General features: G+C 41.9%; 2 protein-coding genes across 3 annotated transcripts in view; both read left to right on the top strand.

Moving 5' to 3' along the window:
• cfap74 (cilia and flagella associated protein 74) overlaps positions 1-5,423 on the top strand; it is a 45,228-nt gene extending 39,805 nt beyond the window's left edge. Inside the window, exons 34-43 of the mRNA XM_019862925.1 lie at positions 438-550; positions 666-721; positions 1,023-1,142; positions 1,282-1,437; positions 1,565-1,703; positions 2,424-2,578; positions 3,612-3,744; positions 4,427-4,545; positions 4,791-4,925; positions 5,131-5,423. Coding sequence (XP_019718484.1) covers positions 438-550; positions 666-721; positions 1,023-1,142; positions 1,282-1,437; positions 1,565-1,703; positions 2,424-2,578; positions 3,612-3,744; positions 4,427-4,545; positions 4,791-4,925; positions 5,131-5,235 — 1,231 coding nt within the window. The 3' untranslated portion in view covers positions 5,236-5,423. The remainder of the gene's footprint in view (positions 1-437; positions 551-665; positions 722-1,022; positions 1,143-1,281; positions 1,438-1,564; positions 1,704-2,423; positions 2,579-3,611; positions 3,745-4,426; positions 4,546-4,790; positions 4,926-5,130) is intronic.
• A 6,837-nt stretch (positions 5,424-12,260) lies between these two features.
• gnb1a (guanine nucleotide binding protein (G protein), beta polypeptide 1a) overlaps positions 12,261-25,063 on the top strand; it is a 30,490-nt gene continuing 17,687 nt past the window's right edge. Inside the window, exon 1 of one of the 2 annotated variants that reach the window (XM_019863010.1) lies at positions 12,261-12,643. The gene's annotated coding sequence lies outside the window, so the exon portion shown is untranslated. The remainder of the gene's footprint in view (positions 12,644-25,063) is intronic. The other variant, XM_019863011.1, reaches the window with a different exon arrangement.

A 25,063-nucleotide genomic window follows, 5' to 3' on the forward strand; every position in this document is an offset into this window, starting at 1 on the left:
CTGTTTCTATTAAAGAAGTCATGAAAATGTACTTTGAAACGTTTGAACGTTTGAAACAAAAAAATATATATAATTTCCATAGCATTCAGTTAAAATGGTAGTTATGTTTAATTGGTGTTGGAAAAAAGGCACTACCTGTAAAAGGTTCCTAAAGCCCCCCCAAACGAGCTCCCTGATCCATAGAATCCCTTTAGCATTTTTATGATTCTGATTTTAATCTATGGCCTGGTGGTTGTTAGCATGTCTGCCTCTCGCAGTTCTGAGTTTCAAGGTTTGGTTGCTTGTGTGGAATTTCCCTGGGTACAGGCTTCCTCCCACAAAATCATCTTTATTAGATAAATTGAAGACTAAATTGTCCAAAAAAGTACATGTGAATGAAATGCAGAAAACACCTTTGGGGTGTACAGGTTTAATGTTGACAACGAATCTCTCCACAGTCCTCTCAATACAGTCTACTTGAAGCTTCAATGTCCTGCCATACAGCCTCCTCTAGTGGTGGTCTCCAGCAATATCAGAAATTACGCCTTGGATTTCCAGCAAGTGGCAGTAGGTGAGCACCGTCCTGTACAGTGAGGACACAATTCCCATCCACGTGTCACTCCTCCAAACATATTTCGTCCAGTTGTGCTTTGAATTTTCTCCATTTTGACCTCTCTGATTTTTAGGTGAGCGGGTGACGAAAAGGTTTTCCGTCAAAAACATTTCAGAAGAATCATTAGAGGTATTATTTTTACCATCAAATAATGAATATTTAACAGGCTGTTATTTATGTATACAGAATATTACAGTGTATGACCCTTTCATGCACCAATAATGATAACCTGTAACCTGATAACATGATTAGCTGTCCACGTCCACTGTAAGAACCGCTGTCCCTGAAAGAATTGTTTTGTTTTTTTTAATTCCTGCCTATTGGCTGAGTATGCATGTTTTCAGTAATATCTTCAATCTTTAATTCCTCCTGCCATTGGGACTCAAATCAAATACCAACATACCGCCACTATTTTGTGCTTGTTTGCAAGATGAGGTCATCATTGCTGGATATATATGGACCCTTTTCACTTCTGAACTCTCTGAGAGGTGTAGGACCCGGAGAGCAACACACTCTGGTGTTGGCCTTCTGTCCTACATTGGAAAAAAAGGTGCCATCTTTAAATTACAACTGCTCATTGCTGGGTCATTTCCTTTGCACAGTAATTGACGTATGAATCAAGCACAGTTGTCACTCGATGGAATGAATTGTATTTTGAGCTAAATCTAATCAGGTCCTCTGATCGTTAGTACTGTGAGACTTTGGAGGTGCGTTGTCAGAAGATGACCCTGGCCGTGACCCTGCGTGGTGAGGGAGTGGTACCTGCCATCACCTCCTCCCATTCTGGAGGTCTCTTGGACTTTGGTTACGTGCTGGAGAAGGAGAGCACCTCATATGTCCTGAAGGTAAAACCATCATATTTTGTTGGTGCCCTTCAAGTTTGCAATTTGCATTGAAGTGTCTCGATCTTCAAATACCTCTACCTGTCAGGTTTTGTGTTTGTTGTCATGACAAGCCTTACGACGCTTGCAGCTCCAGAACAGCTCGGCTGTTGCAGTGGGTTTCAAGGCAATGTTGTACAGTCTCTCGCCCTCCAAGACTAAGGGTGCTGATGAGAGGGTGGCCCTGCTCTTGGGTGGTTACACAGACTCTAAAATCCAGCCTGTGGTCGGTAAGTAGATGGATGGTTTGGTTTGGTTTTTTTTTTCCTGATTTTATCTTGCATAGTTGAGGTACTACAGGCCGCTGGCATCTTTTTAAATGGGACAACAGGGGCAATTGGTGGCCAACTAAATCCTTTTTTTACCCCACTGTAGGAGTCAGCGTAAGCACAAAACCTTCAGTTTTCAGCTAGAAAGCAAAACAATCGAATAGTCCACTTGAATAGCTGAACTTTATTTGGGGTTAATCAGAGGTTTTAAATGGTGGCAGGTACCGATGTGCTGACTCCCTTTTAATGAGTTTTGCATGATTGGTTAATTCTGAACGCAGCCACACATGCAGTCATAAGAGGGCGTGATCACTTGTGCAACTAAATTTAATCTCAGTTCTATCCGTTTCATTTTACTTCTCTCTAAAATCTTTTTTTAACAATTAAGTAGTTTAGGTTATAGGCTACACAAAAGATGGAAAGAAAACATGGCATTCGGATAGGACTGAGTAGACTTTTTATATCCACTGTTCAAGAAGCTAAAGTTTGTGCATGCAAACTGGACTACTCACTCGACATCGATCTTCAATTACTTTTGATAGCAAAGAAATGTCATTCTCGCAACTGCAAATCATGAGAATCATGATCGATGTATTTTACAATCGACCTTATGTATCAAGTCGAACAAGCAGATGTAGCAGTTAATATAAATATGCGTTGAACATGTTGTGTCATGTGCAGGGACGCAGAACTACAATGGGCTTAGTGTTTTCAGTGTTCTGCCTGTGGAGGGAAGCATTGCCGCAAGACAAAGCCAGGACGTCGTCGTCACATTTCATCCTGATCACCCCTCCGCCAACTATTCTGATCAACTCACCATTGAACTTGTCAATAAGGTCTCTAAAAGCAACGCCAGTTTGAAATGAGAAAAAAAAAAGCCTTTTTTTTTTTCATACTAGATTAGTGGCTCGGTATTTGCTAACTCACCTATTTGTATATTTTTTGGCACCTATCACCTGCTTAACATTCACACTTAATTACATTTTTTTGTTTTGTTTGTTTGTTTTGTTAGTCCGATCCCCGCTTATTCACTTTTTTTGTCTTTTATTTTTTACCCGATACCCTGCTTACTTGTATTCGTTGATCCATTTTCCGATCCGCTTATCCTCACAAGGGTCGCAGGGAGTGCTGGAGCCTATCCCAGCCGTCTTCGGGCACTAGGCGGGGGACACCCTGAACTGGTTGTCAGCCAATCGCAGGGCACACAGAGACGAACAACCATCCACGCTCACACTCACACCTAAGGACAATTTAGAGTGTCCAATCAGCCTGCCATGCATGTTTTTGGAATGTGGAAGGAAACCGGAGTACCCGGAGAAAACCCACGCAGGCCCGGGGAGAACATGCAAACTCCACACAGGGAGGCCGGAGCTGGAATTGAACCCGGTACCTCTGCTCTGGACCACCAGGCCGACCACTTACTTGTATTGTTTTTCCAATTTTTTTTTTTTTTTAAGTCGATCAATTATTCACAGATTTTTGCTATTTGTGGTCGGACCTGGTACCTATTCCTCGGAATAGCAGGAGAGCCACTGTGTATTTAAATCCTTATCCGTCCTGAGTAGCTGGAAAATCTGTGTGCCAAGTCATTCGTGAGTAAAGTGACGAATGCTGGGATGATAGATTTATGTGAAACATCACAGTCATAGTCGCGCTTTTAATTGTCCCAAAGCAAAGGGAAGAAAACATTATTTGTTAGGTTTTATTGGCACGCCGGTCCCCAGATATGGTTAGGCACTGTTTTTAAAATGCTATGGCTTTTGGATCCCTGTGGGTCTTCTATGCCCCAGTTTGAGAACGCTTGCATTTTGACCGTCCTGCTTGCATCAAATAAATCAATCTAAGTGTGGTTCTGTTTCTGTGTGCTAGAGTAAATTGTGTGTGCTGGATCTGCGAGGTGCAGCATCTTCACACAATATGTATCTGCTTGGAGGGGAGCCACTGACAGTTCCGATTGAATCCCTTCTTCCTCCACTAATAACTAGTCAGACTCAGCTCACAGGTACATCATCTTCTGCCTTCATCTCTGCTTTTCTAAGCCAGTAGTTGTACTCTACATTCAGGGGCATATTCACCTGTTTGCACTTAACTCTTTATGTGGCAAAGTAGCAAAATTCCGCCAAACAACATTTACACTATGCCTTTATCTCCACCCATTTTTATTATCATTTGTCTTGAATATTCATATCTCATTTTTGATACGGAAACAATATATCACCCAGCCCTACTTTTTCATAAATCCAATACAAGCAATTTAATCTGAATACCATGTTCATAACGTAACGCTTGGGAGATGGTGCAAATTGAGTTTATTTGCTAAGCAACATAATGCGCACAGGACGTATCAAATATCACCCCCCCCCCCCCCAAAAAAAAAATTTTACAACACAAGACTCTTTTTTTTTTTTTTATGGTGACTGGATTGTTTGTGATTGGTGCCTCAACTCCCGGAAAACTCTAAATTGTCCCTAGGTGTGACTGTGAGTCCGAATGGTTGTTCATCTATGTGTGCCCAGTTCAGCTTATACGCCACCTACTGCCCAATGACGGCTGGGATCGGCTCCAACATGCCCGCGACCCTCGTGAATATAAGCGGATTGGAAAAATGGATGGATGGAAGATGGTCTCTTTGAAATGGAGGGTTTGGGGGGACTGAGTTAACATTTTATACTCTTCCCCACCAGGACAGTCAGATGAGATGGAAATCCAAGTGCTGGTCACCCTGCGAGCCAGCTACAGCATGGGGACCATCAGACCTGCCGTCAGAAAGCTGCAAGTCGGCTGCATACGGGCCAGTAAGAAGGTGCTGAGGCAGATATGAAACTTTTAAACAAAGAAGACTCCTGTTTTAAAGGGTGCTTACAGTTTCATCTCTGTTGTAATTGCCCTACCGTAGTTGTAAATGTGTCTTATTAGCTTGATGGAGCAGCATTAAGGCATTGATGCATTCAAGTGTCGGATGCTTTCAATGGTTAAATAATTGTGTACGTAATGTAAGCCAATACATTGCTTGCATCCTGACTGCTTTGTTTGGACCAACCCATTCAGGGGAATGACTTTAACTGGGACAACATGGCATCTCTGCAGCAAAAGGGTTTCAATGTGGAGCCCAGCAAAGGCAACGTAGAAGCAGGCAACAGACGCACCATCAAGCTCACGTGGATCCCACAGAGTGGACACAAGGTGAGGAGCACTTTTTGCTTTGGAATTGCCTTACCAAAAAAAAAAAACAAAAAGGGGCTGGGGCGGGTGGCTACAAAAGGATACACGTTTTAAAGAGCAACCAGTCATGCAACAGCAAGTGATGTTGCACTTTAATACAATTCCAAATATTTTCTGCACACTTGGTGAAATTGTGTAGCAATGATGTAAATGATTTGTGTTTCAGCCCAATGAAGTGGTACAGACGTGTGCCCCTCTCACGTTAAAAGGTGATGAAACGAGGGTGTACAGCGTCACCCTCATGGCTTTGGTCTCCACTCATGTCGACTGATTCCTTTTTTCGTGGATTCTTTTTCGAAAAAATAGTGCTGTATTTGAGAGCGAGACAGAACAATTAGAAACCACAATGTTTTGCCCAACTCATGTAGATAATACTAAAATTCGAAAAAAAATCTCAATGTAATGTGGTGGTATCCTCCACATTGTAGACTACAACCAAAATAAACATTTGAACAGAAACTGTGTTTTATTATCTTTGTAAATGTTGAAGCAGCTCTTCTATTGCAATCATGTAATGTAGGTGTACCTCATGAAGTGGTTGTTGAGTACTACTTTCCGAACAACTTAGTAACAGGAAACATCACACATTGCTATGATTATTATCCATCCATCCATCCATCCATTTTCCAATCCCCGGATGTGCTGGAGCCTATCCCAGCCGTCATCAGGCAGTAGGCGGGGTACACTGATTGCTTGCCAGGCAGTCGTAGGGCAAACGTAGATGAACAACCATTCGCGCTCACACTCACGGACAATTTAGAGTGTTCCATTAACCTGCCATGCATGTTTTTGGAATCTGGGAGTAAATCGGAATACCCGGAGAAAACCCACGCAGGATGGGGAGAACATACAAACCATACAGGAAGGCTGGAGACGGAATCCGACCTTCTGCACTGTGAGGCTGACGGGTAACCAGTCGACCACATGCCGCCCTTATTATTATTATTATTATTTATAATTATTTATCGGACTATATGACCAAAATGACCATGCATTATTTACGGACAGGTAAACCTCACAATGTTTTCCAATTGTGCAAGAGATTCCTTAACTCCCTACCTTTATCGACATCTGCATTAAACTGAATGATAAGTGTATGCAATTCCTTTGTACCCGGTAATGGCTTCTTGGAAATCAGTTAAGTACTCTCTGTAGTACTCATCTTTATTCCGGAAAACTTGTCTGAGGTAATAAGGTGACTCAACGCTTGTTGCATTTTGTTTTACTGAGCAATACAAGACATCTGTAAAGCTGCCTCTAAACTGCCTTCCTTTTCAACGGTAAAGGAAATTGTTACAACAGCACGGTGATTGAGTGCTGAAGACTGTGCCTTGCAACCCAAAAAAAAAAATGGCAGGTTCGACTCTTGAGTATGCTTTGGCATTTCTTCATGGCACTTTCTGTATGCAGTGCAATACCAAAACAAAAGTTGTATCCTTGGTTCATTGAAGACTTTAGATTGTCCATCAGCGTATGATTTCTTTTATATATGTCAGTTGGACTGAATCAGTCCTGCCAGTGACAGGTGATCTTTCCAGATTTTCCCCTTGCCTATTTAATCACAGTACTGAGAACTTTCCATGTGCCCTATGTATTACTTTTTTATATTGTTCCAATATGTTATTAAAGTAGTTTTTCCAAGTGGCATCCTTGGCTGCAATTTCCGGATGCTTGAAGGTGCCACGTTCTTCCGTTCAAACATTTATACGTGGAAGAATTCTTGTTATTTGTCATGTGCACACATGTACATAAAATGTGACGCAGACTGTAGTCTAGCGGGCTCAGTGGTACAGTGGTCGTTTCCCAACCCAGAGGTTGGTGGTCTGATCCCCGGCCATTGTGACCATGTCGAAGTGTCCTTGAGCAAGATACTGAGCACCCCCCTCGGTTGCTCCTGGTGCTGTGTACTCAAAGTAGAAAAGTGTCAGACAAGTGACAGCCCATTTACCATAACCATTACCATTACTAGGGTATCTGTGTCTTGGACTTCAGCTTTGTGTCAAGGGGGGTGGGCGGGGGGGGGGGGGAATGGTCTTGAAACAGGTTCCCCATGGTGGCAGGCTACGGTCCTCACCACTTGGCCACTTAGGAAGGTTCTGTGTCGCAAAAATGAATGTGTTTTGGTCCGAAATGTACCTGACGAAACTAAAATTGAATCATTTGGCCCCATAATGAGCATTACTGCGTTGGAGGAAAAAAAAAAAGGGAAGACCGCAAGCCTGAGAACACCATCCCAACCATAAAATGGGGGTGCCAGCATCATGATGTTCTGCTGCAGGAGGGAATGATGCACTTAACAAAATAGATGGCATCATGAGGAAAGAACGTTATGTCGAAATTCTGAAGCAACATCTCAAGACGTAAGCTGGGAAGTTAAAGCTTGGGTGCAAAAGAGACTTTAAAAAGGGCAATTACCTCAAGTAGTGCTGGGCAATAGAGCTGAAAGGTGTACCACGATATAGAAATGACAGATCACGCGATATCGATAACTGCTGATGTTTTTTTCACCAAAACAATCAGGAAAAATATGAAATGCAGACAAGAAAAACACAACTATCCAGAGGAAAAATACCATTTAAAATAGCTGGTAGCAAAACTCATTTTCAAGGAATTGACACTATTATTGTGTACATTGTGTTGTGCAGTGTCATTTACTGTACATGGATGCTCCTCAAGCAGTGCTGTAAATGCTTATTTGCGTGAGGCGATATACACCAGCACTGGCCGTTGCATTAATTTAAGGTTAGGGTTCCTGATTATTCAAAAATCCGATGTGTTGCTCCTGGGAGAGCTGAAAAACAGGCAGGACAGCAGCCCTTGAGGACCGAGTGTGGACACCCTTGCTCTAAATTGTCCCTTGGTGTGGGTGTGAGCCCGGATGGTTGTTCGTCTATGTGCGCCCTGTGATTGACTGGTAACCAGTTCAGGGTGTCCCCCGCCTCCTGCCCGAAGACAGCTGGGATAGTACCCCAGCACGCCCCGCGGCCCTTGTGAGGAGAAGCGGATCAGAAAATGGATGGATCGTGGATATTTGTCTCTCCTTTTTAAAATACAATCTGCCAATACAATAAAGAAGATTGCATAGTTCATATTTCATGTGACCTATTAGAATTTAGCAGGTAGTTCCCAATCTAAAACCTAAATAGTATGGCGCCCCAATGAAAGCCTTTGTTTACCACAAAGCCAGAACAACCAAGCGCTCCTATGATTTGTACATGTGAACAGCAGATGTCAGTAATGGCTCAACGTAGTCCAACTGACCTCTCTCTCCTCTTCTCAGATACATGCAGTAAGCATTTATCACAGATTGTAGGAGATTATTCTAAATCAGATTATAGCACTCCAACCAGCCTATAAAAAGCAAGGTCATTATAAGCTTAGGCTCGTGTAATGTCACTGGCTTTTACGAAGCGTGTGCTACAACGTATTAGACAAATATTGCCGTTATTTTGCCACTTTTTCTAATCTTTATCGCTAATTCGGAGTGATGATGCTACTGACTAACAGACTGGCGTGCTTGTGCCTATACTGTATGTCAGGGATGGGCAATTTAATGCTGGTGGGGGCCACCATTTTTCATCAGCTACTGGGGGGCCGGGCACGACCTAATCAGATGTATGACTGAAATACCTTTTTAAATATGGACAAAATATGTGCATGCATGCAAAAAACGTGCTCTTAATATCGATAATATTTTTCAGAATACTTTTCTTAATGCATGTATAAAAGATCCACTTTCTTAAGCCATCAACAAAGCAAATTGCCCATTGAAGCAAACAACAAAACCGCACTGTGAGGTTTTGTTTCTTTTAAACACTTTTCCCTTGGCTCTCTTAATGATTGAGGGAGCTACTTTTGTGTCTCGTCAGTACAATGTCAAGGCTGTGCTCAACGCTGTACAGTATAGAAAAGTGGAATCTATCCGTGAGGGCAGGATTTTCAAATTAGCACCATTTTCTTTGGACACTGTAATAGATTTAAGTCATGCTTTAGAAGTAATTCAGTCATGTATTTTTTTTTAATTAAAAAATGGTTACGCTGTCGAACAGTCACAACTATTTTTTTTTCCTTCTTTTGGACTGGTCACGTCAAAATCTTAAATTCAGACGAAAACCTTCTCCCCCGGGGTGGCCTGAAGCCCTGCTTAAGAAGCTTCACAACACATGCATGCAGGCAGGCGGGAGCGTATCCAGGGGCAACTAAATCTCAGCAGCAGTAACCTAGCCCAGATGAGTCCCGATGGAAACTCACACCCAGAGACTCTGAATGACAAGCAAACACACACTGGGTTAGTGTTTCCAACTCATGGTTTGATTAGGGCCTTGATTATCAGATGGTTATGTACACACAATGTGCCATAAATTAGTGGATAGCACAAAAAAAGCTATATGGGCATACATTCAAATAATGACAAGTTAATTCAGCGTTTCCATTAACCTTGCGCATTTCAGGGTATGACTGCAGTTTTTGCTGATTGTGCTTCAAGAGTTCCATCGATGGATACAAATACAGATTGTTGAAAGGAATGTGCAAAATATGTGTTATCTACCCCCTGAACTGGTTGCCAGTCATTAGCAGAGCACATATAAACAAACAGCCAGTCATACTAATGCTCGATTTTGAGTTTTCAGTTAACCTAACATACATTTTTTTGGAACATGGGAGGAAACCGGAGTACCCGGACAAAACCCACAGAACATGGGGAGAGCATGAAAATGCCACAAAGGAAGGCCCGAATTGAGATTTTGACCCTTGAATCTCAGAACTGTGGGGCACACATGCTAGTCACTTAGTCAGTATGCTTCCCCAGTCAACTCATAAAAACTCCAAATACTTTTTGCCCGAACAGAATAGGGAAAAAGAATCGAGACTGCCGTTCTCGCAAACATTTTCAAGCACTGGGCTTTAGAAGAACAACTCATTAAACACCCAAACCAGAGCAGATAACGGGAGGATGCTAACTAAGCTAAAAGCTATGATGGAAAGTCCCTCCCACTCCCTCCAGCCCGCCCTGACAGCAATAGGTAGCTCCTTCAGCCAGAGACTGTTACACCCGTGCTGCAAGAAGGAGAGATACCGCCGCTCGTTCCTACCGACTGCTGTCAGGCTGCTGAATAAAAAAAAACATGATGTGGAAGACAATTGTAAATAGCACTGCGACCTTATCCATATCTGTATTTATATTGCACTTAATTGAACGGTGTTTGTTTTCTTTTCTTCTTTCTTCTTCTACCCATTATCTTGCTGCCGTAGACTGTAAATTTCCCCAGTGTGGGACAAATAAAGGATATCTTATAATACTTGTGTTGTCGTCCCCCACTGGACTAAGACACTCCCGAAAGACAAGTTCCATGTCCCCAAGTAACGCTTTAACTCAGTATCCAGTATGAACTCTCCTGGTAGCATTCCACCTAGACCACAGGTCATAATGACTGAGGCTCTGTGTCTCCTATCCACAAACATGCAAGGGAGTAAAAACAAAGTTAAAAAAAAAAACAAACAAACAAAAAAAAAACACCAAATCAGAATTTTCGCATTCAAATCACAACAAATCATAGCATATTGTCGCGTATGTTGTCACAGAGGAATCTTTGAATGCAACGCTCAAGTCTCACTATATGCAACGTATGTGAGTGCACATGCCTCATGTGAAAGTGTGCTGCCCTGCCTTTGAGCGGAATTAATCGATGTGTGTGTGTGTGTGTGTGTGTGTGTGTGTGTGTGTGTGTGTCAAAACCTTCCACCTACCGTTCAATGATATTCGACACTGTGTGTTTTGGCTTGCAAATGACACAGTACTGGAAGTAGCGGTTGTTGCGGTCATGTAAATCAGATAGCCACCCTTATTCTTCTCAATATCACATTGACAAACACAAATTTTGAGAGGAAACAAGTTACACCTACAAGCACAAGGACAACATGTAAACTGCACAAGAATGGCCAGTTGACACCTATTTGTGAATATGTTTCAAGTAATCCTAGTACAACAGTGCTAACTACTCGAGCATGTAGCAAAACTCCTGGCATGGTAAGTGTACATGTGAATGGTGAGAGACACTGTTACTGAGCTAAAAACATCCTAGTTTGACATGCACTTCTGAGGCTGTTGCGGGGTCGACTACATGTCAATTGCAGGTTATGCACTCTACAGCTGATGCAACTGACTATTTTTCCATAAAGTGATCATCAATCTTGATTCAGTATCTGCTTTGGTCCACAATATCCATAGACATAGAAGTCATGATCGAGGACTGTTTCCTTGCACACACGGATGCACATGCAACCTCGCCGTCTTGTCGGGACATACAGCAAGCAGCCTTATTGGTTTCCTTGGCTGGATAATTGATCTCCGGTTAGTGATAAAAGTACAAATTAATCGGACAGCTCTCGAGGCAAAACGGGGATAACAACACAACACTCCATTGTGACTAAGTCATCTTAGCAATGTGACAGCCATGTCTAAGAATGGCTTGTTTCCATGCACATTCATATGGTGCATGTAAACATGTTTTGGTAAGTGAGGATACATTCAAATCTTAGTGCCAGTTTAAAAATTGCAAACCCATTCCCCTTTCAACTCGATGATGAGAATAGTTGTCAATTAATTTGATGAGCAATTAGTTGTTGTTAAATCGATTAATTTTGACACATTTGATTTGAGTGAAACGACACAACGGAACATGGCACAGTAAGCAGCACATATTAAATAACCATTAGGGGAAATTTCGATCAATTGCAAATTGATTGTACTTATTCCTGGGGTTATTGTGTTTAAAATTTACTATTGCCATTACACAGGATGGGCAAAAAGTAGGCCTTTAAGGAAGGAAACAAAGGAGTTCAAGGAATTAAGGAAACAAGTATAGTAAGGAAGCATCGTATGAAAGGAAGGGGACATTTTAGGAAGGACTGAAGAATGAAAGAACAAAGAAAAGTAGGGTCTCCCCCATGCCAACACAAGCATAGAACCTTACACAAAAAAATAACACTGGCTTGAAACCTTAATTTGTAATGACAACCCTTGTTTAAAACCCTAACCACTCGAGACCCTGACCCAAGCAAGAAACCTGAACCTTGGCTCGAAACCCTGCTTTGAATATACACAATTAAACAATGTTGAATTAATGTAACTGTAATAAATAAGTGTATTTTTAACGAAACTACTTTGGCCCACCCTGTGTGTATATAGTATATATGACCGGAGTAACCAAAGATGGCAGTATTTCCTGATTTCTTGAAGTGGTCGCCGACCCTTGGCCGTGCGTTGTGACGCCTCCCGAGCGTGGGGTTTCCCGGAGCTGAGTGCAGGGTTACCGCGCCCATCTCTGCTGTTTGATGGCCGCCGGAAGAAGCAGCTGAGATCCTGACGCCGAGGAAGGAAAGAGGGACGACGACGTTGTAGGACCAGGGTGTTTTTTGCCGTCAAGGTGGAATTTGTGGCGGCTGCGGAGAGTGCTCACGCGGAACTGTGAACGCCTATCTCGGGGTGAATAACTGCCTCATATTTGCTCGACTGTGCCGGTGTGTCCCCCCCCCCCTCCTTGGCGGGTTTCAAAACTGTGTTCGGGGAGTGCCGCTCTTCGCTAGCTACACTGAGCGCCTGGCTGGAGAGAGGAGAGACGAGCTTTTACTTGTTTCCAGCCGATGTGATTTTAAGCGCTGATTTCATTTGAAAGCAGGTAAGGAACCTACGTATTTTTTTCTTCCAATTTTTGCCATACATATCATGTATTCTGTATGTGGATAGCTAAAGCTGCGGAGATGAACCAAGGGGTTAACTGATTTGAGTGCCTCCGTTAGTTGGTTACCTTGCTGGCTTGTTGGTTGGTTGGTTGTGCCGTTAGCACGCCACTCTCACTAGTAGAATGGAGGTCAGTTTCGAAAGGCACAGTAGATTGTTCCTAGGACATTTGTCTAGATTTTGCATCAAATGTTCCCATTTTAAGTTGGTACTGTTGTACTATTATAACCGATTATTTAGGAAAGTTTTCCACGTTAACTAGCTCCTCTAGTTTCCAACTAATTTAACCTTTTTCGACAATTTCCCCTTGCAAAATAAGGGTTTGTTTGAACCACAAATTCCTATCCTGTTTGTTGCCAGTAAGTCGACATGTCGGCCCATATTTTCCATGTCTTTCCTACATCCTAAGGTGGTATAAATCTCATCTGCTAATGGTCTTAGCCTTCAAACTTACAGACTCTGAAATTACCGAAACAACTTCTGGCCTCTGCGAAACACTTTTTAAAAAATCCTTCCTGTTGTGGTGCAAATCGTAGCATCATACAGCTGACAACGAAGCGAGTCTAAAAATGGCTTCTTCGCAAACCCGAAGCGCCGCCGACACCACCCCCCGTTTTCTGTCGCTAGTCCAAGCAAGTTAGCCCAGCAGTGGCCGCAGCCTGGCGTGGCTCTCATGGGTGTGTTTCGCCCGATCGTGACATAATTCGGTCAGGTGTTGGTGGAAGTTTGCGAATGATGTTTTCACCCTCAGGGTGTTACTATTTGTTCTGCTCAGATTATTTGCGTAACGCGTTATTTGCCGAGAGTGTCGGAGCTGGAGGGTTTTAGTCAAATTTGCCGCTTTAAAACAATCCAAGTGGATCTACAAAAGCGAGCGGAGTCTGGTGTTGAATCACTTTTAACTTTTTAACAGTAATAATAATCAGGCTGCACGGGGATACAACTTCATACCATCCTAATTAGCCCATGGCGACATTGTTGACTTGTATCAAACAAATGTGTTAAATTGTATTTTAGCCCCGCACGCTAATGCGGAAAATAATTTACACACTTTTGGGTCTTGGGTGAACTTCTCAATGTAATGTAGAGAAAATGAGTCTAATTGGCTCGGTGCAATCCTGTTATCTCGAGCTGGGGTGTGTTGCAAGGCGAGCGAGCTGTTAGCAGCTACACCGGCCATGTCCCATACCCGGTCGCTTCGCACGCTCGCTCGTCCCTCTTGAAAATAAAACAGGTTGAAATGATATTTCTCGGGTCGGTTGTGCTAAAACAGCAATATGACCTCGTGTGCGTGGCATGATATGGTTAATATGTCGAGCAAGCTGCTCGTCGGACGTGTTGATCGTCGTGCGCCTCCCCCAAACCAAGGGGCAACAAGATGCCGCTTTTAGCAACTTCGCGTCGAGCTGGACAACTCGCGAATGGGTGCAGTCAGTTTTAGCCGTCGTGTGGATTTCCTTTTTTTAACTTCTCTTCTAAAGAATCGTTATAATTTACTCGCTCGGGTTTCGTATAGCTGGTGTGTCCCCACCCCGCAGCGCCTCCAATGAATGGGTTCCTGTATTGTGGGCCCGAGTAGCTGCACTCAACAAGATGGCGTTCAAAGCCTTCCTCATCAGCGCCTTTTCTCCCACTCGTAGACAGCTGCCTAGCGCCGGATGACTTCGAGCTTTGGGCCGCTAGCCTTCATTTCCCTGTTGTTAAAAAATGTCCAAGTGATGTTTAAAGGCCATTTGTTTCCCGGTCAGGCGAGTTCAGTTAGATGTAAGACAACAAGATAGCGAATTGACTGGTAGTGCATGAATGAATGAACAGTAAGAACTGCAAATCCATTTCTGATCACATTCAATGTATGCATGTCAACATAACCGTTTGTGGTATGTGGCCTTTTGTCATTGTATTCTAACCTCAGCAGTCTGTTTTATCCAACTTCAGATGTGATTAACTTTGTGAACAAAATAAGATGCATTCCTGTTTTATTTTTATTTTTTCATCCTATAATAAAATGTAATTGCACATCCTCTCCAGTCGGTGGCAGCAGCGTTCTCATTGCCAGAGTGCGCATTGGAGTACAACACCGCTGCAGAGGTATACTTAAGAGTTTTATAGACAAATGATACTATTTAAAGGTGAGATGGAGAGTTTGGAGGGGCGCAAAATATTTTCATCTTCCTTTTGGGGTTATGACAAAAAATAATTGAGAAGCACTGCATTAGATGTAGTTCCCTGATTCTGACTTGGCTGTATTTCCCTGATTCTGACTTGTGTGGTACCAGGCTGAGGGTCAAAGCTGAAGCGAGAGAGTCAGCACAGAAATATCAAGGATGGGCCATGCAGAGGTGTTTTATTATATTTGAAGGGCAACCTCCTCCAATATGATGTGTTTAGTTACACTAAAAAGAAGACGGGCTTTTTATGAAACAAATTTCAGCTTCACTTTTGATATCAGTCGCGAACTATTCATTATCGCATCTCGCAACCATCAAGCATACACTTTCTGCTGGTTGTTCTTCATTCATGTCCAGTGCTCTGCTCGCACACTTCCTAATGGTAGTTTTTTGTTCGTGTTCAATGGCTTCCAAGAGGCAAACTAGCCATTGAAATCGAAAACGTCGAAACAGGTCCAGTTTCTCTCAATTTTTGATGCCCATCCCTAAGTGGTGATGTGCGTATGTTCATTGTTTTTGCAGCCTGTAAAAAATACCAATAGTCAGTAACACCATGGCGTAACCGTGGGGAATTTTTTTTCCTTGTACATCTTCACTGTCACTGCACATGCTTTCCAGTCATAGCCAATCATGGTTTCAAGGAACGTTACAACTTAGTTGTGGCTGGCGGCTGTCTCACAAACATGTCGGGGATTTTTCTCGACAATGACTGTGATATTTGATTTCCATAGGAGGTGCATTGCACTGACACACGCACACACTGTTGTGCTCCCTTGAGACTCATTGCACAATGCACTGCTAACTTGGTGAGGGGAAAATGGATCATCCAAATTCAATGTGTTAAATTGTCTAAGTAATGTGATTAGGGTGGCCAAGTGTCATTTACAGTACAGCCCAGGGGTCACCTAAAGCAATTGTGTGTTTCTTGGATACTGATTCATGCAATGGGCTACCATTCTTATACACACTTATGAAATAACACATTCGCTCAAAGTACCGTAAACATTTATTATGATATTAATAATGATCTTGGTTTATGTGAAGACACTGACCTTGTTAATGATTTCTCACTGTATATAGACATGCATTGCAACATTTTCAAACGATTGTCTCTACAATGTTCCTAGAAAATCCCAATGTCCCACTGATTAGCTGTATTTCGAACAGGCCTGTGGGCTACTTATGTGGTCCTTGAGGGCCACCCGTTGTCCGCGGGCACCACGTTGGTGACACCTGATAAAGATTGATGCTATGGATCAGTGGTGGAGTGGTCATTTCCCAACCCAGAGGTTGGTGGTTCCATCCCTGGCCATTGTGACCATGTCAAAGTGTCCTTGAGCAAGATACTGAGCCCTCAGTTGCCCCCTGATGCTGTGTCATCAGTAGGTGAATATAGTAACAGTGTACAGCGCTTTGAGTACCCAAGGTAGAAAAACAGATATAAGTGACACCCCATTTACATTTCTTGCATGGTCCTAGTGCGTGTTGTGTCCATGTGTCAACTTGATAACCGTAAAGCCCGTTTTATTGCAGGGGTTACGTTCCAGAACACCTGTGCAATAAGTGAAAAAGATTAAATGATTAACTGACAACTAATTGAATATACAATTAAATGATAATCATTTAGATACCTTTTTCATGTAAAATTGGCAAAATATCCATCTTTTTATCATTAAATATTCTCCCATTACTGTCGTCCTCCATGAAAGGAGACTGATTATCTTTGTGGTTAAAGAAAATCCGCATACAATTGACACCATTTCAAATGCATTGGGGGAAAAATATTTTTACCAGCCCCAGAATTCTTCCAAAAATGTGAATAAACATTCAATATACATATAAGAGGAAAAAACAATCCCCCACCTTAACCCCTAAATTTTTTGAAAAATATTTTTAAAATATATATATTTTTTGAATCCGTTAATATGAGAATCTGCGGGTTCCACCCGAGTGTATGCGAGAGATCGACTAAATGCTGTGGAACCTTTAGAGCAGTGATTCTTAACCTGGGTGACCGAACCCCAGGGGTTCGGTGAGTCGGTCTCAGGGGTTCGACGGAGCCTCTGCCATGGAGGTTAAGACACACCCGACTCAACATTTCAATTCGTTATGGCACGCCCGCTTGACCATCACTGGCTGCAGATGATCACATGACATGGCTTGTCCAATCAGTGCCGTGGGAAATTTAGTTCGCTTCGAAGTCAACGTGTGACTGTCGTGATAGTACGTTTGTCAATTTAAAAAAAAAAAAGATCCTAATCCCTTGAAATTATTTTTGGAAATTGTGGACATTGTGTCTTCTGGATCAAAGAGGAAAAGAACCACTGTTATGGATGCAAAAGCCAGCATCTGTGATGTTATGGGGCTGTGTTTGTGGCAATGGCATGGGTAATTTACACCATTGATGCTGAAAGGTACATACATGTTTTCGAGAAACATACTGCATTCAAGGCAATGTTTTTTTTTTCATGGATGCTCCTGCTTATTTTAGCATAACAATGCCAAACACCATTCTGCTGTTGTTACAACAGTGTGGCTTTGCAGTAAAAGGGTGTGGTTATAAGACTGACCTGCCTGCAGTCCAGACCTGTCTCCCATTGAAAATCATTGTATTCTGTTTATGTAGGTAGCACAATTTCCCAACCTCATTGGAATTTGTTTTTTTACGAAATATTGCCACTTTCCATCCACTTTCTACATACATACAGTATATCCTTAGTAGTGTTGGTTGCTGTCCCACCTGGAAAGATCACCCGTCACTTGCAGGATTGATTCACTCCGACTGACATATTATTAGGGGTCATTACAAGATTACTTTTTCTTTTTGGCTAACTTGTATCAATGTAAGCCATTTGAACTAAGGGGGTGTCTATTGTTTTCACGGTAGGATTTTCATTATGATTATGTGTATTTTTAATCTCCAAATGGTACATAGAAATGGGATTATATTCTTAGTCTGTGTTTCACTCTGTGGGATTATATGGTTTTAGCCAGTTAATCGTTCAGACATCCCCCGCCCCCATGATTCAGTATGTTTTTAGCTAATTTTAATGATGTATTTATTTATATTTGAAAAAAAAAATCAGAATTTTCAAATAATGGGATGTGGTGCCAATTTAAATGACTTTGATTGCATCATCCTGTTGTGGTAGAATTGTTATGTGGCGGTTTCATTTTGTAACTTCCTCTGCATGTGTATTCAGCCTGGAACAAACCTGGATATTTCAAAATTAAGAAACTTTATCCGTGACAGATAACTTAAAGATAAAAACTAATCAACCATTAACATTTTTGAGTATGTGGTCTGTTCAGATAATCTCAACACATACCACCAGACACCCTAAAGATTACGTTCCATCACCGGTCTACAATCTAGTCCTGCAAGGCAAAGTCTTTGCACGATCACACATAATCTCACAAACACGAAGACAAGCTGACCCTTCTGAGTATGCGCCAATCGATGGTTTTCAAAAAAGGCTTTGAAAAATGCTTCCTGCTGTCAGGTGGGGGGACGAAGGCTCAGGACTATGCCAATGGACCTTTTGTGGGCCCATCACAATAATTAACGATATAATATATAATTTCACTTTTTATATGAATAAAATGGGACACAATGTATTTCTTCTAGTCTCGATAATTGGGCATTGACATGCGCGTTTGACCATGATGAATGGTCATTGACATGTATGTTTTTTCACATACGTCCTCAGCAGTCAGTCGCAGGGCTTTGTTCCCTCTGCTGTTCGTCAGCGTGCTCGCCACTGTGCCAAGTTGACATGCACACCTGGAATGGAAGGACTTTTGAAAACTGTTTTGACCTTTTCAGTTTGGTTCGCTTGTGTCTTGTCGATTCATAGACACGCACGACTCAATGTCATTAATGAGGCGCGGCTTTACAGTATCACTATTGGTAGCCAAGTAGCGTTATAGCATGAGCAACTATGCTTATTGGCTAACAGTTATCCTATTCTGTGCTCTTTTTGTCCTATTTGGCTGTTTATGCAGCATCAGTTCTGCAAACATTCATTTCGCCTACCAGGAACTTGAAGAGAATGGTACCCGGCACCAGATATGTTTCGGGTAAACGAATTTACCGCAAGACCAGCATACAGAGTCTGTACCGCTACAATGCATTGAAATTTTGCAAATACACTATGTCGTTTTTCTTTGATTATATCATTCAAAATGTCAAGAGAAGCCAAAATCATGACAAAATTTCAATTAATTGCCCAGTCCTACGTCAGTCTATGTGCATCATATAAGCCTTATTTAATAACTTGAGCTTTTATTTAGGGTTTATTGTGATAGTTTCTGGGCAAATATATTGTCCTAAACAATTTGTTTTTTTGTCACAGGCTATCCTCATCTTAGCAAAATTATTTCCTGCATGGTGGATGGAAGAAGGGGATTCGCTGTGATAATGATTTGCAAGAAACAGCAAAAATGAGTTTGCAATTGTTGCCAACTCTCTTTAAAACTATAGAAAAATTCATGTGCTGTGCAGATGTTTTTAGTGAATGTAGATGAGTAATATGTTAACATGCATATACATGACTAGTCATAATTTTGTTTATATATTTTTTTTATTATGAGAACAGTAAATCAATTTATTACATGGGGGCCTTGGAAAATGAATGGCCAGACCGTAATCTAAATCTCCCTTCACACAGGAAGTGACAAAGATGTCACTGAAGTGAACCAAGTAGTAGTGATGACAGGCAAAATAAAGTGGTCGTATGCAACGCTGATGGTAATGGGGTGAAACTAATCTCTTCTTTTGGCAGCCGGATTATGGCAAAGACCAGTGGAAGTTTGAAGCACAGCATTTAGGCAGAACATAATTTTTCAACTTTGATGTCTGCAATCATCTGACATTTTCAGCAATATTATGTTACCACAATGATGGACTCACCACAATTCCAATTTGTTCTGTAACATCATGGTCTGGTTTAAATTTTTTTCCTTTGCTGTTCAATCACGCAATGCTTCAACTGAACATGACGCTCTTATATTTAATTCAAAGCATAAAAAGGCTGAAACGTCCTCTTCCGATTCGTACCAACTTAAGTAATGTGATGGCTGAATGCTGACTTGTGGTGGATTGCACTCCAATAACGCAATAGCGTGCAAAATTAAACGCTTGTCATTTGCTCAAGAACATTTAGAAAGTGGGAGAAAAAAATATTGCATTTTCTTTCAGAGAAATCACGAAGCATCTGTTGGAACGTTCTGATCAGAACTGTGTCACTTTATCTATGCTCCTTTGTACCCCCAGGATTTTGCTCTAGTTTTTACAAAACAAAATGGGTTACATGCCCTCAGGCCTTTTATTTTTGGCCTCACTATTCTTCTTGACACTTATTAACATTTAAAATGTACCTATACTCAAACTGGGATCGAGAGATACTTAGGTCTGCTTTTTTATTTCACTGTTGTACAGTGGTGACCCACAACATCTCGTGTCAAACTCAAGGCCTGGGGGCCAGATCCGGCCCGCCACCTCATTTTATGTGGCCCGCGAAAGCAAATCAAATGTGAACTTCCATGATGCTAGCTAAAATCGGTACCAAAATTTAAAATTCTCATCTGTAATAAATAAGGATATTGTAAGCATTTTCTTGTAACCAAACTCGTCATAACAGTAACTTAAACAAAAGTGGAGTACACCGTTATTCTTGACTAAATTTTCAGTCATAAAGGCCCTCCAAGGGAAACTGTAACTAAAATATGGCCCACGATGAAAATGAGTTCGACACCCCTGCACAACATGATGGCCGCTTGCATAATATGACATCCACGGGGATGCCAAGTGTTCTAGTTTGGCTGTATTTTGTTTTGGGCAGTTGCCATGCGTCTCGCTGTTCAAGGGAAGTTGAAGATGTCGGCAAGGATGGAACGAATTTAAAAGCTGCTAAGGTGGCTCTCACGTGGGGCAAAGCAGTGGGGCGAGATACCTTGTCTCCGATTGTGAACATGCATCTAAGATGGACGTGTTAATTTCATTTTTTGTTAGAAATGAAATCTGAAGTGGAGGGTGCAAAATAACGTTCACATCGACTAAATCAACCCAAAATGAATATAAGTAATTTCTCCACAAACAGAACTTTTAAGCTTTGAACTCATCAATACTACAGTCTTTAAAAATTCAAACCTCTGGGTTAGTTTAGTGCCGGCGATCGCTACCCACCCGTAGCCCATACACCACAAACTGTCAAAAGATTCTGACTTGGTATCATGATAAAAGTGTGTCCAAACATTTGACTAGTAGTGTATCAAATATTGTCTATCATTCAAAGTTTCCAGTATAAGCCCCCGTCCATTTCTGTGACATGTCAACCTTTACATTACAACAAACTGCACAAATAAAATTATAGTAGGCCACTATAACAATTTTGAGTTTTTTCATGTCGATATGTCAGTTGAATTGAAACCCTTGTGTCCATTGTTAAAGTTCTATCTGCAATGAGCTGTGTGTTGCCAGGGAGGATGTGAGACTGCAGCTCGATGGGGCTTTTAAAAAATGGCCAGGAGCAGTATCCTTCTGTATTTTTCTCTATAACCCAATCCCTTCTGGCAGCACTCTTTGTGACCTGGTTGCATTTCGGCCACATTTGACATGCATCACTTCCTAAAAGCACTTAGACAGACTTTCACCCAACAACCAGGCGGAAGAAGAGGTGCTTTGGTTTATGTCCAGCATCTTGCTATCAGCCGTTGTTTGACACTCGACATTGTATCGAGCACTTCAAATTGTGTGATGATTCTCTGCATCACGTGCCCAACTGTCATTGTAATTTTTACACAACTGGTCACTTTTATTTTCGTTTGACTGTCCGCTTCATTTGCACAGCTCCCATTGTTCAGTACTATAGCACAAATGATACCCTTACGTCAAGAATATCTGTGCTTGTGTGTCGTATCCTAAATCTTGTTTGTTATAGTTGCGTGTTACTGCAATATTGGTTTGACTCCTACGCCTACTTAACATATTTGGCCAATGAAGAGGATTCTGGTGACACGGGCCTTTGGCCTAATCTACATCAGACTGACCTAATTTAGGTGACTGCTCCGCCTATGCTCACGTGAAACTCGCAGTGCCCCTCCTGCATGTAACCCATCCCTGTGTCATGTTTTCAGTTCAATGTTTGGCTGTTGGCATCAGTTCTGTCAGGATGTACCCTGTGACCTGGTAGTGTCATACGGTAATATTGTCTGAAGCCCGGATGAGCACAGGCAAGTGTGTTTGTCATAAGAGAAGCCACTTCATGTGTATTTTGTACTCTTATCGCCACATCCGCTGAATGTTTTGACAAACGAAAAAGAGAAACGGGAACCGCCTTTCTAAAAAGGAAATGCCTGCTTCGTGATACTCCATCCTCATCAAGACTGTGGCACCTTGTACAAACACATCATTACAAGCAGAATTTGCTATTAGCTGCTGACAGATTTATGCCAAAGATCAGCTGCTATCAGCAACCAGAGTGGTGTAAGGATTTGGGATAAAAGGCGTAGTGTACATTCATTTTTCTCAAACTTGTTGACAATGACTACGTTTCCATGCTGTCAATATCCGGTTTAAGGTCAGAATTCTGGTTTCTGAAACATTGGGGATTACCCGTTTTATATGCGTGAGTGGACAGAGTTACTCCCATACACATTGCAGTTGGAATATCTCGATCTAAACATTGTGATGCAAGTAAGCCGTCGATTCCGCTTCTCACTTCATACCGTCAATCAAACACATTTTATTCATGTCATTCAGCACATTCATAAAGCAGTCGTTTTTTTTCCTCGCTCCAAAAATGTGGCTCCATGCTGCGTCTGAATTTTACCATGTTTCTGTATCTCGAGCATGATTAGAACACAAACTACCACTACAACATGTAGTTAGCCATTAAGCTATGCTCATAACCAAAAAAACAAAATCTCTTCCCTAGAGTGTTGTGTTTTGTGGTGTCTGGGCTACAATGTCTTGGCCATGTGCATGAGCAAGATGGCAGCGAGACAGGCGGCACTACGACATGACGTGGCTAACTACACTCACATGTGGCTATTAGACTTCTATTCTGCTTCGCCACATTGGCTAAAAGATTTCATGACGCAGCGCCAAACCTGTCAACGTCAACAATGCACCTCTGCATACTCGTGATTCTGCACCCGCAGATTTGCAGAATTTGTTTGCCAATTATTTTTATTTTTCAAATATTCATATATCAAATGTGTTTCCCTGGTTGATCAAAATTGCATTTCAATGTGAGTCAATTATACAGTTTCATATTTATTAATAAATTGACAAGTAATCGATTAACTGTTAGCCCTCTACTAGGACATAAGAGCATCTTGATAAAGCTGTGTTGGGATTGTTTGTGAGTCAGCCGTCATTTGGAATTTCTTTTATTCTATTTACTCAACTACGACCAACTATTATTTTGCTTCCCCATTTTGAATCCACGAACAATATGTACAATGCATTGCTCTTATTTGTGCAGCAATGGCAGAACAAATTAACCCCCCCCCCCGCCAAAAACTGGAATAACTTTAGGTCAGTGTTTTTTCTCCTTGTGACCAAAGGCTTAGGTTGAAGTTCCGACTCTGCTTGTTCCCTTGCATTAATTTAATCTGGCCCTGTCCTTCTTGAGTCTTCTGGCCCGATCCTCTTTTGCATCAGAGCCGGTTATTGCATACGCCTTATGTCATCATTGTTTCGGCTCTGGTGCAACCTCAAATGTATGCCTGTGCACCACCCGTTTGAGAAAATACATCTGGAAAACATTGTCCTTTCCTGTCGTGACTACTGCTTCTGGAGTGTGAGGATTCTGAGCCTTACACCTCAGACACCTTGTTTGCTACTACTACAGGATTTAAAGACATCCGTCGCCCTGACGGGAATTCCATCATTCGGAAACAGGCGCACGCGTTTTGATTGTGAAATCCATTAATTTTTGTCAAATTATCAAAACATTCGCGCAGTTACACACGTTATTGTCGTACTTGGTCAAAATAATCCTGTCCTCGGAGCTGGAATATGTGGAATCTTTTATTTTGTAGGCGCTGTGGGAAGTGTTAAGTGAATCTTCGCGGTGTCTTTCAATTACAATTCACCCGATTGGCAGGCAGAAGCGGACACAAGCTGCAGGTTTGACAATAAAGCACTTCACTTTTTAGCTAACTTGGCTAGAAGCTCAGATGAATTTGACTCTACAATTATGGGAACGTTTTTTGTGGCGAAAGGTGCCGCATTCGGAGACATCGACATTGGGCATGTCTTGAGAAATGTGAGGAAAAAGTGATGAAATCATTAGGCGAATCAGCATGTAGTCTTGCTTCTGCAAATCAGCAGGCAGGATACAGTCAGGTGACTCGGCCAAGGGAAGCACCATTTTTTGTTTCAAATATCCCAATAGATGACTTTCGCCACTCCACAACCAAGACCACCATGATAGCAAAGATGAGCTGAGTAACACTCACGCAAACCTCGCAAAGTTGACAAACACGCAGTGAACGAACTGTCATTCAAAAATACTGTCAATCCATAATTGTTCTGTGAAGCAAGTGCAAATTTACAGTATTTAATTTTTTTGTAGAATATGTTGTGTTTTTTTTTTAAAATATGTTTCGCCCAGATTGCCCACCTCTAGTCATGACGATTCTATATCCAATATAGGCAGCCTGTCTTTGCACCCACAGCATATCTACGAACTACAAAGCTGAACTTGCCTTCAAACTGCAGGGTTTACATTTATCCCTAATCATAATGATATGTACATGGTGTGTTTTGTTGTAATGAGAAATACCAACATGCGCCTGTGTTCCTGGCACGTACTCCCGGTTCGTTACTACGCAGTGCACGAGATGTCGTTACTGATAGGAGTGGCTGGAAAATGTGAAGTCTGCTTCCCTCCCTCCCCTCTCTCTGCCCCCTGAACTTGCCTTCAAACTGCAGGGTTTACATTTATCCCTAATCATAATGATATGTACATGGTGTGTTTTGTTGTAATGAGAAATACCAACATGCGCCTGTGTTCCTGGCACGTACTCCCGGTTCGTTACTACGCAGTGCACGAGATGTCGTTACTGATAGGAGTGGCTGGAAAATGTGAAGTCTGCTTCCCTCCCTCCCCTCTCTCTGCCCCCCACCCTCCCCCTCTACCTCTAAAAATAGCCGGCAGAGAGAGAAGGCACTGAAATCA

The sequence above is a fragment of the Hippocampus comes genome, unplaced genomic scaffold, assembly GCF_001891065.2.
Source record: "Hippocampus comes isolate QL1 unplaced genomic scaffold, H_comes_QL1_v1.1 scaffold1, whole genome shotgun sequence".
In the NCBI taxonomy this organism is placed as follows: Eukaryota; Metazoa; Chordata; class Actinopteri; order Syngnathiformes; family Syngnathidae; genus Hippocampus; species Hippocampus comes.